The sequence below is a fragment of the Camelus ferus genome, chromosome 17 (genome assembly GCF_009834535.1).
Source record: "Camelus ferus isolate YT-003-E chromosome 17, BCGSAC_Cfer_1.0, whole genome shotgun sequence".
Lineage (NCBI taxonomy): Eukaryota > Metazoa > Chordata > Mammalia > Artiodactyla > Camelidae > Camelus > Camelus ferus.
The window spans coordinates 33,995,453-34,010,759 of record NC_045712.1 but is presented as its reverse complement, the minus strand read 5'-3'; the positions used below and the strand labels follow the sequence as shown (position 1 = coordinate 34,010,759).

Genomic DNA, 15,307 nt, shown 5'->3' with positions numbered 1-15,307 from the left:
CGTGGCCTTAAATAACCCTGTGAGTGAGCAGCACCCCCTCTGAGGCCTCTCAGTCCTGACTGCCTCTGGGAAAATTCTGCCTTTACCTCCTCACCCTCCTGTTTGCCTTTTGTTGATAGAGACTGAGCAGCATGGGCGTAGCATGGGTCTTTGGTAAGCAGTGGTCTCTAGAGAGAATTTACAAATTCGCTGTTTCTGTTGCGTTAAGTTTTCTATGTACCAGGATGGCAAGTGGTCCTAGTTTTCCCCTTGCTGTAATGACATAAAACTGTTCATTTTAAGTAAGTTCTTTTTAGTAAGAAAAGTGAGTGAATTTACTAGATCATATGGAAGAAATAATGACGCCGGTGGTGTGTGGATATGGCAAAAATCGTGGTGGCGACGTGCAATGATTCGACTTTGGGAAACATCGAGTTAGACTAAGTGGCAAAAACCGGCACATGCCAAATCAGTTGTGCTTGGGCTTGGGGTGCTCTGGGCGGCGGGGTGGTAGGGAGGGGGCTGCTGGAATTGCAGGGCCTGGGCCAGCAGCACTGGGTCAGCTGGGTGGGTCCCACTGCTGTCCCCGCCACTGCCTAACGCCCCACTCCTGTCTCTGCCCGCAGAGATCCGCACGCAGCTGGTAGAGCAGTTCAAATGCTTGGAGCAGCAGTCCGAGTCAAGGCTGCAGCTGCTCCAGGACCTCCAGGAGTTTTTCCGTCGGAAAGCCGAGATCGAGCTCGAATACTCCCGCAGCCTGGAAAAGCTGGCCGAGCGCTTCTCCTCCAAGATCCGCAGCTCCCGGGAGCACCAGTTCAAGTGAGAAGGGGCTGGAGGGCTGGGGCGGCGGGAGGCAATGCTGGGCGGGTGAAGCAGAAAGGAGGCAAGGAAAGAAAAAAACAACAAATCAAACAGAAAAAGAAAGGAAGCACAGACTCATTGGAGGCAGCTGGTGTGCTTTTCAGGCCCTGGCTCTGCAGGTGACTTACGTCTCCGAGACTCAGTCTTGCTCAGTGTGAAAGTGAAGATGGAAGTAGTTCCTACCCATTACGATGCTGGAGGGAATACATGAGGGACCCTAGAAAAGTGCTGTCGCAGACAGTAAGTGCTCAATAAATTGTTCTGGTGTTAGGATCCCACCAAACCCCAGGCACCGCACTAGCCTCCATTTGGGCCAAGGTTACACCCCGACTCCTTTCAGGACATCCTAACTCTTACCCAGTTCTTTCTCACCTGGGGGTCGGCCAGCCCCCGTTTGAATTCCTTCAGCATGATGACCTCAGAATTTCTTCTCTGTGGACCTGATGCATTCCTCTTCCTCACTCCCTTGGAGGACAGTGCCAGGCTCTTTCCCTGCCTTAGTTCCCTATTTACATACACACACCTCCCAGGTCCTAACTTCTCAAATCCCAAGCTCCAATTCGAGGAGGGAGGCTTGGTCCTCTTGAGTGCGTGCCGGGCTGAGTCCTCTAGCTGCAGATGCCTCTCAGCTCAGAACCCGCGGGGCCTGCGGCCAAGAGCAGGCAGGAGCCACAACCTCACGCGGCTGCATCCACCCTGAAGCTGTCTCCCCCTCCACCACGGTCCCCAGATGTCCCCCTCCTCCATGGGCCATCTCTCCAGAGAATGGCCCTCAACCTCAGGACCGGAGACTTGTTTCATCCTGCTTTCTCCGTTCCTTTTTCCTCTGGGTTCCATCATCTTTTTTAAATCTCTACAGTAGGTTTAAATTGTGGTAAAATACCCATAATATTTACCATCTTAACCATTTTAAAAAGGTATAGGTATGTGGCATTAAGTACATTCACACTGTTGTATAACAATCACCTCCATCCCTCTCCAGAACTCTTCATCTTACCTGAAACTCTGCATCTAGTAAACAGTTCCCCTCTCCCCTCGCCCCTGGCACCCACCATTCTACTTTCTGTCACTGGGAGTCTGACCACTCTGGGGACATCATGTAAGTGGAAAGAGACAGTATTTGTCCTTTTGTAACTGGCTCATGCCACTTCACATAATGCCCTCAAGGTTCATCCATGTTGTCACATGTGTCAGAGTTGCCTCCCTTTTCAAGGCTGAATAATATTTCCGTGTGTGTATATGGACCACGCTGTGATTCTCTCTTGTCTGTCAGTGGACATGAGTTGCTTCCACTTTTCTCTCTGTGTTTTACCTTCTGCTCTGTCCAGGGAGTGCTCTTCCTTTAAACTCCCCTAACATCTCCCTTAATCGGCACCCACATTTGAACACTCACTTTTGTGCCTTCTTCCTTTGACATTTGGGGAAAAGAAATTGCTTTATTAAAGGGCAAAAATTTATTCCACATGCAAATACCATGTATATTTTTACTACCCAGTCTCATCCAGGTGAAACTTCCATTGCAGGAGAATGCTTCTATTAATAACTTCCTCCCAGGCACTGCCTGGACCCTTTCGTACATGATCCCATTTTTCTGATATATTTTTTGAGAGCAAATTTGTGCTTTTTTAAATGATAAAATTCCAATGCTCGTTATATGCAATTTAGAAAAAGCAGAAAAGTAGGGGAAAAAAACAATTGCTTACCGTCCCACCACCCAGAAGCTCCCATTTTGGTGCCTTTTCTCGCCTGCCTTTAATAATGACAACAGCGATGATCATTTATTGAGCACATTACTGAGCACTTGCCTTGAGCCTGATGGGTATTACTACCCCATCTTAAAGCTGAGGACAGTAAAGTCCTGACAGAGCGGCTTGTACAAACACGTCTGTGGACCAGTTTTCAGGATGTGACAGATTCAAACCTTTGCTCTCATCTTGTCTCCTTGCCCTGAGATAAGAAAGGGCCTGGGTGTTGTCTGAGAGCAGCCATGGACTCTGAACACTCCTCTGAAACCACAGACAACGACACACGTGCGGAGACCCACATCTCGGCTGAGCTGTCCCAGGAACTGTCCAGGGCTGTGTGGCCCAGGGAGGCGGGGCACTCGGGGAGCATGGGCCTGGGGCCCCTGTTTCCTTGCGTTGCTTGTAATGAGCTCAGTCAGCCCCTCCTGGGTTCATTAACCGAGGCTGCCAGACAGAACGGGAGCCCCAGCTGGCAGTCGGGCCAAGCAGACCGCTGTACACACTGTGAAAGTCTAATTAGGGCGTGGCCCAGGCCAGTGCAGCTGGTGCAGGCCCTCTCGATGAGGCTAACGTGGCGGCCGAAGCCCCCCGTGTCTTTTAGAAGCAAGAGTCTCCAGGGGATGCCTGGGCTTGCCCTTTGACCCCGGGGCCAACCAGTGCTGACCCCTGGCTGCCTCTTCTCTGGAGCTCAGTGCACAGGGGCTGTGCTGTGTCCTAGGCCCTTCATCTTGGCTGTCCAGAGAAGCCTGGTCCTGCTGACTTACAGATACTTGATCAAGAGTGTCCAGTGGTCTGCCAGGTGGCCTCTCAGGGCATGGAGGCCGAGGCCCAGGTCTGGTCACTTCTTCCTTCTGCATGGGGCCCAGTGCAGGGCAGCGGCGTGGTGTTTGTGAGTGAGCAGGAGAAAGGGAGAGAGGGGATTTACTTGCTTTGTAAAATTCACTCTGGCTGAGAGATTTGGCTTAGAGAGGGGACTGATTTGCCCACGATCTCACAGCAAATTAGTAGCAAACCTGGGATGGGCATTGTCTTAGTCCATTCGGGCTGCTGCAACAAAGGACCACAGACTGGGTGGCTTAGAGTCAGAAATGTGTTCCTCGCAGTTCTGGAGGCTGGAAGTCTGAGACTCTGGTGAGGGCCCTCTCGCGGCGTTCGGACTGCTGCTTCTCCCGGCTCCTCACACAGCAGAAAGCAGAGTGAGGAAGCAGCCCGAGTGACTCTTACAAGGGTGCTCATGGCCTCCTCTAACCCTAATTACCTGCCAAAGGCCCCACCTCTAATACCATCACCTTCTGTGGGGCACATTCAGTCAGTGACAGGGACTCATGTCTCTTGACTCTTAAGTCCAGTGCTCCTCCTTCTGCTCCCTGGCTCTGCCCCTCTCAGGCCTCAGCTGCTCCCTATCCACCTGGGCAACTGAAAAGTTTACAGCTGCCCAGGAGGTGGCCAAGAGGAGTCTGGGCTAGACTCACCTGGGCTGACTTCCATGTGGCCCCTGATTCAAAGAAAGGCTCAGTTGATGGCCCTGAGGGCCATCAACTGAGGTTGAACATTTAGAGACCAGCATCATCATGTTTCTTTTCCACCATCATGTATTGCTAGTCTTTTTTTTTTCTTTTAATTGAAGTATAGTCAGTTTACAGTGTTATGTTAATTTCTGGTGTACCTCATGGTGATTCAGGATATGTGTGTGTGTGTGTGTGTGTGTGTGTGTATACTTTTTATACTCCTTTCCATTAGAGGCTTTTACAAGGTGTCGAAGACATTTCCCTGTGCTATACAGTAGGACCTTGTTGTTTACATATATCTGTTCTAACACACCTTTTTCAAAACACTCTGACATCTTTGCTCTCTTCTAATCCTGATGATGAACGAGCATATAGAGAGGGAGCCAGGGGTTTTATCTCGATCCAGGCAAGCTGAGTGGTGTTTTATGAAGGACACACCATGAGCTGCTGAGTGAGAAGACCCGGGTCTCGTGACTTCCAGGGTGGGCCTCTCTCTCCGAGAAGCCACGTGGGTCGTCATCTGTGGGAAATGTGTATATTGAAGGGCCTCTTATATACCTAGGCTGTGCTTCATGCTGCAGACACAGATTAATGAGAGAGCGAGCACGTGGCTGGTATGGCTAGGGTGGGCTCCCGGGCCCTGTGGCCCTGCTCTTTGAGCCCTGCCACCTGCTTGCTTTTCAGACCTCAGTCTTTAGCTGCCACCTCCTCTGGAAAGCTTCCTGAGTCTGCCCTGCTCCCTTCCTCCATGTGTCTATAAGACTCTGTACTTGTCTATCTGCTTATTCAGCCAATATTTACTGAGCACCTACCATGTGCCCTGCCCTGGTTTATGGTGGTGAACAAGACAGGCTTGGTTCCTGCCATAGTGGCATTGACCATCTCATGGAGGAGAGAGACCATCAGAAACAAGTAAAAGACTGCTTGTCATCAAATGGTTGCAATGATGGAGTGATTGCTGTGGTCTGGGTTGGAGGCTCTAAGACGACTTCACACACGTTTCCTGGCACTTTGGTGACGATAGCTGTAAAGCTCAGCCAGGCTGCCCCCTTCTCCGTGTGGTCCCACTTCAGACGTGGGGGTTCAGGGCACTGAGATGGCAGTGGGGGAGCTGCAATCTTCTTGGACCCCTGCCTCCACCCCCACCTCCCCCCTAGATTCTCTTGATCAAGGTGGTCTCAGCTCCAGCTCAGCTTCAAGGGGAGGGAAAATAAAGCCCTGCTGTCACAGGGGGCCTGTCAGAGGATCTGCATCTCTCATGAATCCTCCACACTGAGCTAGGATGGCAGTCAGGGAAGGCTTCTGGAGGAGGTGGTGTGTGAGCAGAGACCTGAGGGATGAGAAGGAGCAGCCATGGGCACAGTAGGAGGGAAACAGAGGCTGGTGGGGCTGGAACTGGTGATGAGGGGTGCTGTAAGCCACTGAGGGAAGCAGCCTCAGCAGGGAGCAGTGTGATCTGATGTCCATTAAAAGATCACTCTGGATTGGAGGGGCAATAGTGTTGCAGAGGAGGCCAGCAGGGCGGGTGCGAGGGTGGCTCTCCGGGCAGTGGTGATGACAGTAGAGTGCACAAAGAGTGACAGGGGCTGGGAAATCTCTCTGAGGCAGAACTGAGGAAAAGAGAGGAATCTGTTCTGACCTGAGATGGAAGGACTTGAGGAGGGGATGAGGAGCTGCCACCCTGTGTTGTGATCTCCTGTTTTTCTTGTCTGTCACTCTTCTGACAACTGGGCTACCTGCTCCAAGATGGCAGAGAAGGTGGCTGCTGACCTCGGGTCCCTACCACTTGGCATCAGGTTTGGCACATGGTTGGCCCTTGGTAAACGCTGAGTGAATGAATGAAGGTCAGGTGGTAATTCGAGTGGCTCTGTTGCGGGGTGTGGGTGGCAGGCAGGGAAGGGGACATTTGTCTTCTGGCTGCATTAGGAGCTTAGTGAGACAGTTTGGATGAAGGGCCACCCACTCTGGTACCTGGCACAGGCACAGTGTTGCCGAGAGGGCAGTGTGGACTTTACGATGGTCTCCCTGACTGGGGAATCAGGACCACAGAGGCCGAGCACTAGTTCACAGAGTGTGGTTCCCACTGGCAGCTCCGACATTGTGTGGGGACTTGTCAGAAATGCAAAACCCGTGGCCCCCAGACCTGCTGAATAAGAAACTCTGTGGATCAGGCCCAGCAATCTGTATTTTGACAAGCTTCCAGGGGATTCTGATGGCCATGCATGTTGAGGAGTTGCTCAGTCTGATGACTTTCCAGGTAATCAGTTGTTTACAGTTCATTTTCAGGCTGTGCTGGCCTGGCAGACCCCTCCTCTTCCCCGGTGTCAAATCCATGATCCACTACCCCTTTGCAGCCAGGCCTGACCTGGGCTCGCCTTCTCCTTTTTGAGGCCTGGAGCTGGGAGCCCTCACTGAGGAGGGGTGTGGCGTGAATGGAGGCACGTGGGGGCCTGAAAACCTGCCTCTTGGGGTAGATGGATGTCCTCCAAACCAATTGGGTAAGAGGCCAGGGTTTCCTGGAACCAAGATGTTTTCTTCCTCCAGAGAACTGTTTCTGAAGCTCCAATACTTTGAGATGTCTAGTTGAGGAGGGGGGCTGAAGGAGAGAAAGAATGAATGGAGTTGGGAAGGACCTGCCCACTCCTTACCTCCCCTTAGAGATTCCTGACACACATCAGGATATGGAAGCTCTGAGAACTCCTGCAATAAATAAGCCTGTTGACTTCTTTCTGAAGGCTGTTTGGCCACAAAATTCACCCTCATCCGTAATATTTACTAATATGTTACCAAACCAGCCCTCCTTGGGACCCAATCTGAAAAGCTCTGTTGAGACAAACTCTGGATTCCCCTCTGGAATGTTCACACTGCGTGCTAGCGCTCTGTGTGGGAGGTGACAGAGCCCCCTTCTGTTCTGACTCCCTCTGTCTTTGATGCCCCTGACCTTCTCGGGGTTACACCCGATAAAGATGCTCGCTCTAGAAGGTTACGTGTTGGTTGCTATTTGGACAGCTGTGAAAAAAAGCAACAGGGGATTCTGTTCAAATATGTTTACGGAGTGTGGAAGGAGCTGGGAGGCGCTTGGCCAGTCAGGGACTAATGCTTCATGTTCTCTGCAAGGGAGGTTTGCAGCGTCTCTTAGCTTCACAAAGCACTTGAGAAGGAGGATTCAGTGGGCAGCTAACTTGATTGCCAAGAAAATGCTGCTTCTGGGCGGGGGGTGAAACATCACAGACTTTTTGTTTCCGCAGATGGAGCATTTCCCTAAAAAGGTTGTATAATTTAGACTCAGCCTTCCAGGTGAATCCTAATCCTTTTGTCGTGAGTAAATTGAGCCTGTAAATGTGCAAAGGACTCAGAATGAAAAGGGTTGCTCAGAATGAGGGGGGGGACAGTGGGGGTGGCCCTCCAGGTGGGACGCAGGTCTCCATTCATGGCGGCTGCTGTCACTGTGACCACCGTCACACCAGCGATGGCTCTCCAGGAACGCTTTCCAGAGCTGGTATCCTCCCAGGACAGTTTGTCAGCCGAGCATCCCTGATGGCTCTGTGTCTGTGCCGTGCAGGTGGTTCAGTCTTTCAGATACACCCCCCACCACGTGCAGATTACCGCCTGCCAAGTACTCTACTAGGTGTTTGACGTGCGTCGTCTCATTTAACCTTCATGGTAAACGTTGTGACCTTTGAGGCAGGCACTATTGCAGTCTTGCTAGTTGCAGACATGGAGGTTTTGAGAAATTAAGTAATTTGTGCAGAGGGACACTGCTAGAGCACGTAAGTGGCAGAGCTGGGATTCTCATCGTGGTTTAACCGGTGCCAAAATGCAGAACTGCGTCTGGCTGCAGGATGCTGGGTGTGTCCCCTGCCTCTCTGGGCTGGTTTACTGTTTCCTGAGAGTCACCCATCAGTCCAGACCACATCCATCTTGTATGGGCATCCAAGGGCTCCCTCTTCTCCTGCTTGTTTCCCCAGGGCCAGCTTGGGGCTCACCTCCTCTGTGAAGCCCCTGCTCCTGGTCCCAGGCCCACGGTTAGCAGCTGCTCCCTAGGCCTCCCACAGGGATCTGTTTGTGGCTCTCCTGGGGCTCAGGTCAGATTATCAAGGAATGATTCAGTTTGTGTGCCTGGTTCTCCACTTCAATCGGCCAGCTGCTTGAAGGCAAGGGGCCATTTCTAGTTTCTCTCTCTCTCTGATATACAATATAAACTCTATCAAAGTTTTTCCCCCTTAACAGAGGCTCTAGGGATTGAACCCATGACCTCGTGCACGCCAAGCACTCACTCTACCACCGAGCTACACTCCCCGCCCCCATCAAAGGTTTTTGAATGGATAACTGAAAAGACCAAGATACTACCAAGTGTTTTCTTCAAATACTTGAAGGAAACAGACTTACTTTGTGCTGTGGCAGGAGAGAAGTGAGGTCTATGGACAGCATTTTCAGAAAAGCAGACTTTAACTCAACCCTGAGAGCGTTCCAGTAGCCAGCGCTGTCCAGCAAGCAAGGGGCTGCCTTGGGAGGTGTGGGCTCCCAGTCCAAGGAGGGGGTTCCACAAAGGCCGGGTATTTTAGGGGCACATGTCTGTCATGTGAAGGGTGGGCAGGCGGGATCATGTTCCTCAGAGTGAGGGAAGGTGCTGATAGCACAGGAGCCAGTTAAGTGTTGACTCATCTTTTCTATTCTCTTTCAGTCTTTGTGGTGACAGCTTGGTTCTGGTGTGTGACTGACACTTCTCTCTAGTCCCCCTTTTAACAAACAGACAACAGACCTCGGGCATCAGCATCTGCCTAAGATTGAATGATACTGTTTTTTCCTCTTGATCTTACTTTTTCGGTTATCTTCTATTTAGGGCAAGTGATGCTGTTTTTTTTTTTTTTAATTTTATTTTAACTAAAACTAGGGAAAGTCCTTTGTAAATAAATGCATTTAAGTAAAAAGAAACAGTCAATAAATAGCGGGATATGAAGCATGGAGGTGTGCGGGGATGGTCGAAACCCCGCAGCCAGCACGAGACAGCCCTCGGGCCCCTTCCAGCCCCTCCTGGGAAGTAACATCCTTCTTCTCTACCCTCCATCCTCCACCATTGTTTTCATTGCTGGGAGGGATTTTAAGGCCAGAGGCTCAGCCTCTTGAGTGGTCTTGGCGAAGGCTACAGCCCCTTTTTCTTCTTCCAGTTTTTCCTTCTGGCTCCTCTCCAGATTCTCCACCCAGTTTCCTGCGATCCTCAGAGACTATAATCAGCAACTGCCAAAGTACTAACCAGGATGTGATTCATTTATACTTGGATGTGCTTGATATACATACAGATGTTCACATCATTTAAATTTTATTCTAAAACTGAAAAACTGATGTTGTAATCAAGATTTTATCAAGCAGTAATATGCAGGGGTTTGGTTTTGACTCGATTCTATTAAATAAATAGAATAATAATGACTTTCCAAGATTATACAGTGCCTTACACTTACAAAGTACCTCCCCAGCCTTTAGCTGCTTCAGTCCTCCCAAGAATCCTGCTGGGGCCAGGGGAGTCAGGGAAGGTGTCATCATCCCCACCTGACAGGCAAGGGACCAGAAGGCCAGCCAGGGTGAGCCTGGCTGAGGATACTCGGCTGATCGAGGAAAGGAGTGGCTGGAGGAGCTGTGGGTCAGTGCCCTTCCTCCACCTAGTGCTGCACACACACCATTTTGCAGGTGGATAAATGAGGTTGGCCACATGTTGCCTGATAAGGCAGGGATTTTTGTTCTGGTATCAAGAATACATTCAGCAAGTCAAGAGAGAGCTCAGTAGCCCCTTCACTTGGAGGCATGAGGAATGAGTGAGCAAGTGAATAATTCTGCCTCAGGGTTGGGGGAGTCTTGGGACTGTTGGCACTGGGCCTTGAAGTACACATAAGAGTTTGCTGGGGGAGAAGGTACTAATGGGAGAAGGAAAACCAACATCTGTAACAAACCTACAGGGGCTGTTCGTCGGCCTATATCAGTCATTGGATTTTCCCAATAGCCTAGCGAGGTGCTGGTGGTGATCATAGTGATGCCGATGGTAACTGTTATCAGATGCTGGGTTTGATGCTAAGGATGTCCCATGACATTCCTGTTCCATTCCATTTAATCCTTGAAGTGCCACTGTGAGGTAAATGTGTTCAACCCTGTTTTACAGGTAAGGAACGAAAAGGTTGAGCTAGCTTTCCAAGTTCACCCAGCTGACAAAGGGCAGAACTGGTATTTGAACCCTGGCTTTGACTCCTTAGCACCCCAGCCTGGGTAAGCAGAACCTGCTTCGGCCAGGCAGCCCAGTGGGCATAGTCCTTCCCCTTGGGAATGGCTGTCTCAGGGCTGGTGTCAGCCAAAGGCACTGGATTTCAGGTTCAAGAGGGGGCTGCTGTGCCCTGAAGCCGCATGCCCACTGTCGCCACGAGGTGACCCCAAGGCAGAGCCCTGTCAGACTCTCCCCCTCACCTGGATGGCTACTCTGCCTCCTCCAGCCTTTCTGCCCCCGTGATCATGTCACTGGCCCATTCAAAACCTTCATTCGACCTTGACCTACAAGGTCCTTATCTGGCCGCTTCCTTCCAGCCACAGCTGCCTCCTCTTCCACCCCGCCCTGTACCACCCCTGCCCTAGCCAGACAGAACTGCTTTCAGCCCTGGAACCATGTCCTGTGTGACCTCACAGCTCACACTCAGCCTCTCCTCTGCCTGCAGGATGCTCCTGTCGTTAGGTTTCCTGCCCAGCAAACTCTTAGGTGTACTTCAAGCCCACTGCAACGGTTTCTGTGATTGCCCATCCACCCTGAGGCGGAATCAGCCCCTCCCTGCCTCCCTCCCTCCTCTGGGATCCCAGTCCTCACACGGCATAACATAGTGGACAGCTGTTACTCTCCCCTGCTCAGCATCCCTCCCTCCCTTCTTTTGATAACAAGCTCTAGATTTTCCTCTGGGGAGTCATCCCTGAACAATGGTGAGCCTCTGACCAGCGCTGCGTCCTCTTGGCCACGAGCTTTAATCTAGTGACATGTAATCCCAGGACTTTTGGTGGAACAGCTGGAGAAAAGCTCTCTTTTTCCTGGGATTACTAGCAGTCAGGGGACTCTGGGTTTGGAGGGGGCCTGCGTGAGAGTGAAGCCAACACACAGAGAAAAGCAGAGCCAAGAAATAGAGAAAGACCAGGTCCTGCTGACATCCTTTGAGCCCCTGGATGCAGCTATGCCTGAGGCCAACAACCTCTTATTCCTTTACATTTTTCTGATTAAAAGTTTTGGTCCTTAAAATTTGTCTTCCTCCGATTACTGCCATTTTTGCTTAAGGCAGTCTGAAGTGAGTTTTTCTGTCACTTCACCTAAAGGGGTTCTGACCAATAGCCAAAATAATTCTTGGTTTGCATTAATTTCAGCTCCTAGATTGCGAGCCTTCTCAAGGCACATCCAGTCATTTTTTAATCCTCTGTGACTGGACGGTGCCTAGCACATAGCAGGAACTCAAAAGATGTTAGAAGAGTGAGTGAATGAATGAACGAGATTCTGCCAAGGGCTGTGGAGAGACCCAAGGAAATACACGAGATGGTTCCTGCCTTCAGGGGGCTTATAGAATCAGTGATGAAACCAGCCCACGTATGGCCACCAAAGATGGCCAGCACACCACCGGAAGCTGGGGGAGAGACCTGGGACAGAGCTGCCCTCATAGCACTCAGAAGGAACCAACCCTGACGACACCTCGATTTCAGACTTCAGCCTCCAGAACTGGGAGACAGTACACTTCTGCTGTTCAGTGAAGCAGCCCTGTGTCCAGCGACACACAGCGCAGACGCTCATCCTGTCCCTCAGGGCCCTGGTCCACGCTGCCCCTCTGGCCTTGCCCCGCCCCTCGTCCATCCTTTCTGCTCTCGGGAAGGTGCCCATGCATGCCGACGGAGCCTTCACGCTGACCGCTGGGAGTGCTGTCCTTTATCCCCAGGCCGCCGTAAAACCTACCCATTTTCTGGTCCTAACTCATCCTTCTGGGCACGTTGCACCTGTCAGCTGGTTGTGTGCCCGGCTCTGCCTCGTAGCAGAGAAACAGTGGTGAGCAGGACAGACCGAGCAGAGAGGGGACAAAGACAGAAACCAAAAGTAAATGAAAGGGTCAAATGTCAGTGCTGTAATAACAATAAAATAGGGTGGTGTCCTAAAGAGCAGGTTGCCACTGGGGGTGAGGGAAGGCCTCAACAAGGAGACATATCTCAGCTAAGGTCTCAGTGACAAGAAGGACTGCCCCTTCCCTGGATCCCCACCTCCCATTACAGACTCTGAGGGCACCATGCAGGACTCCGATCACCGATGCCATTTCCTGTCTACTTATGTGATTATTTGATTGTCACCTGGGGCCCCTGCTGGACTGTAAGCTTCATGAATCAGGGAGCATGACTCATTTTGCTTACCACCGCCTGGCCCAAAAGATAGCACCCAGTTAATATTTGCAGAATGAACGAATCATGCTTCCAGCAAGGACAGTGAGTTCCAAGTCCTGCTTGGGGCAACTTAGGTAGCCAGAGGTTAACCCCGTGTTTTGAACCCTGGAACTCACTGAGGTGTGCTTTTCAGAGGCAGCTTTGCTGGCCGCTGCCCAAGCAAGCCCAGTGTAAGACCCAGGAATGTCTTGGAAGGATCAGGAAGCTGGAGGCAGGGACTTGGTGTTTTGGGGACAGTGTCAGCTGCCAGAGCTCCTCTCCCTCCCAGGGGGACCAGGATCCCAGGGCAGTGGATTTGGAATATTCAACTGAAACATGGGGCTCAGCAGGCCTGGAAATGGGTTCTGTTTGCTAAATGGAATTTTCCGGTCCCCAGCCGGCAAGCAAGAGAAGCTGGTACACTGCTGATTTCCTTTTCCCAACTTACCAGCTTGGCAAGGCCTCGCTTCTCTAGCTGTAGTCGCTTGGAGCCCCATACCCAGCTGCCCCAGCCAAAGAAAGAAAGCTGTGACTCACTAGAAATTTTCATTGCTATTTTCTGGCCGTAAAAAAGAAAATGCATCCAGATATATGGGAAAGTTCTCAATTATACCTTAGCTCAGCAGCAACCACCTGTGTGGACGCAGGGACGCGAGAGTGGAAAAGCAGAAAGGCTGCTCACGATGTGCCTTAGAGGAGAGAGTGCCGGCCCAGGTTCATTCTGACGTCTTCCGAAAGTGAGGCTGCAGCAGGCAAAATGGCTGCTGAGGGACAGCTGGGTCTCAGGTCCAAGGGGTCCTGTTCCAAAAGGGACAAATAACACCCTGAAAGGAGCAGGCCAGTGTCCAGCTCTGCCAGACACAGCCTGGGTGCCTCTTGCTGTGGTCCCGGTACAACGCAGGTGGCCGGTGGGACGGCGATCAGCGCACCAGCCAGAGCCCTTGGGACCCTGCTCCGTCTGTCCTGCCACTGCCTGGCCGGGCCTCCTGAGGACTTGCCTCTTCTGTCCCACGATCACGTGCGTCTGTAAAGAGTCCCATGTCATTCGTGGCTTCAGGTATCATCCAAGTGCTTGCTGCCGGCTTCCACATTTGTCTCTGTCCAGATACCGCCCTCCGAGTGTTCCATGAGCCCTCGAGACTCTCTCCATGTTCAAACAGAACTCCTCACCTTCCCTCCCTGCCCCACTGCTGTGAAGGCTCCTCTACATCTCAGTAAATGCCACCCCTGCCCTCGGGTGCCCAGCCTGGAAGACCTGGGCCTCATTCCGGGCGGCGTCTTCTCCCTCCCAGCCAACCAATCTCCGAGTCCAGTCAGTTTACTACCTAAGTGTTTCTTGAATCCCTCAACTTCCCTCTTGGCCTCCGTGAGTCCATCCTCCACACAATAGCCAGAGTGAGGGTTTGAAAGTGGAATTTTACCCTTTCACTCCTCAGCTCCAAACCCTGCAATGGCTCCTGCCAGCCTCAGGACAAAGCTCAAACTTTCTACTGGGACGTAAAGGCCCTTTGCCTATGTGGCCTCTGCCTAATTCTCCAACTTTGTTTTCCACTCTCCCTCGCCCCTGACCCCAGGCACCATGCCTGAGCCCCCTCAACTATGTTTAGCTCACCAACATGCTCTCTCTAGGGCTCTGTTTGTCATATTTCTCCACCTGGAAAGTTCAACCTGGTCAACCGCCATTCCAGCCTTTAGTTCTCAGTCTGGAAAGTGCTTCCTCCAGGAAGCCATCCATGTTCACCTCTACACCAGATCTGGGTGACAGGGTCTTCCCATCACTATGTTTGTGAGGCTGTATCATCATCTTGTTTCCTTGTGTGGCCTCCTTACCTGAGTGGAACGCTTGTCAGGGCAGGGTCTTGCCCGCTCTGCTCGCCTGCCTGGCAGATACATACGGAGACAGATGAATGAATGAAAGTCTGAATGAACCAAGGCCTTCATCTTCCCAGCAGCTGCTCACTTTAGCTTGACAAATCCTTGGTTGCCTTTGGCTAACTTTCTCCTGGCCTCTGCTCATTCTGTAATTCCGTCTGAGGCTGCGTTGCCTCTTGGTCACAGATTCTGGTAAGGAAGGCACCGTCCTTTCTCCTCTTTCTCTTATCCAGTCTCCCTGGCCAGGTGACCTAATTTATGGTCCACAAGCTGTCCCAGAACTTCCTCACCCTTTCAAGATCTTTTTCCTTTCCCCCTGAAACTCATCTTCTGGCTGTGATTTCCATAAATTTTGCACATTTAATTCCCTGGTGCTGTTCAATTCTCGCATCCCAGGCTGAGCAAGCCCCTGAAGTAATTTAAGTAACAGCTCAATTATCTCATCTCTCCTTTAATCTTTCCATTTCCATCACCACCTAGGAAGCAGTGGAAATGGGATCAAGTGTAATGTGTTTTCTGCCCAAACCTCCTTCTCCCCTTGCACCTCTTATCTCGGTTCATGTCATCAGCATCGACCCTGAGATGCCTGAGATCCAAACCTCAGAATCCTCATCCCTTTCCCCCTCCCCCAACTCCTCTCAATCTCCAGGAAGTCTCTGAGATTATCTGCAACCCTGGTGAGGAGTCACTACCCAGGCCCTCATCATCTCTCTTCTCCTGGATTAAGGTCACCTCCTGACTGGTCCTCCTGCCTCCAGCCCCATGCCTGTCCCCACACTCATTCACCCTGCACTCATCCATCTGCTTGTCCACCCACTCATCCGTCCCTCCATCCACCAACCCATCCGGCCAGCCATCCATCAGCCTCCAGTCTGCCCTCAATGATCTAAGACATACATTGGTTAGATCATACCTCTGTTTAAATAG

At 51.5% G+C, this 15,307-nt stretch overlaps 1 protein-coding gene across 7 annotated transcripts in view; it reads left to right on the top strand.

Moving 5' to 3' along the window:
* SRGAP3 (SLIT-ROBO Rho GTPase activating protein 3) overlaps positions 1-15,307 on the top strand; it is a 287,702-nt gene that overhangs the window by 172,606 nt on the left and 99,789 nt on the right. For all 7 annotated transcript variants that reach the window (XR_004312261.1, XR_004312262.1, XM_032458881.1 and 4 more), the window contains one exon: positions 606-798. Coding sequence is in view for 4 of the 7 variants with exons in the window: in XM_032458880.1 (XP_032314771.1) it covers positions 606-798 (193 nt within the window). In the remaining 3 variants the exon portion in view is untranslated. The remainder of the gene's footprint in view (positions 1-605; positions 799-15,307) is intronic.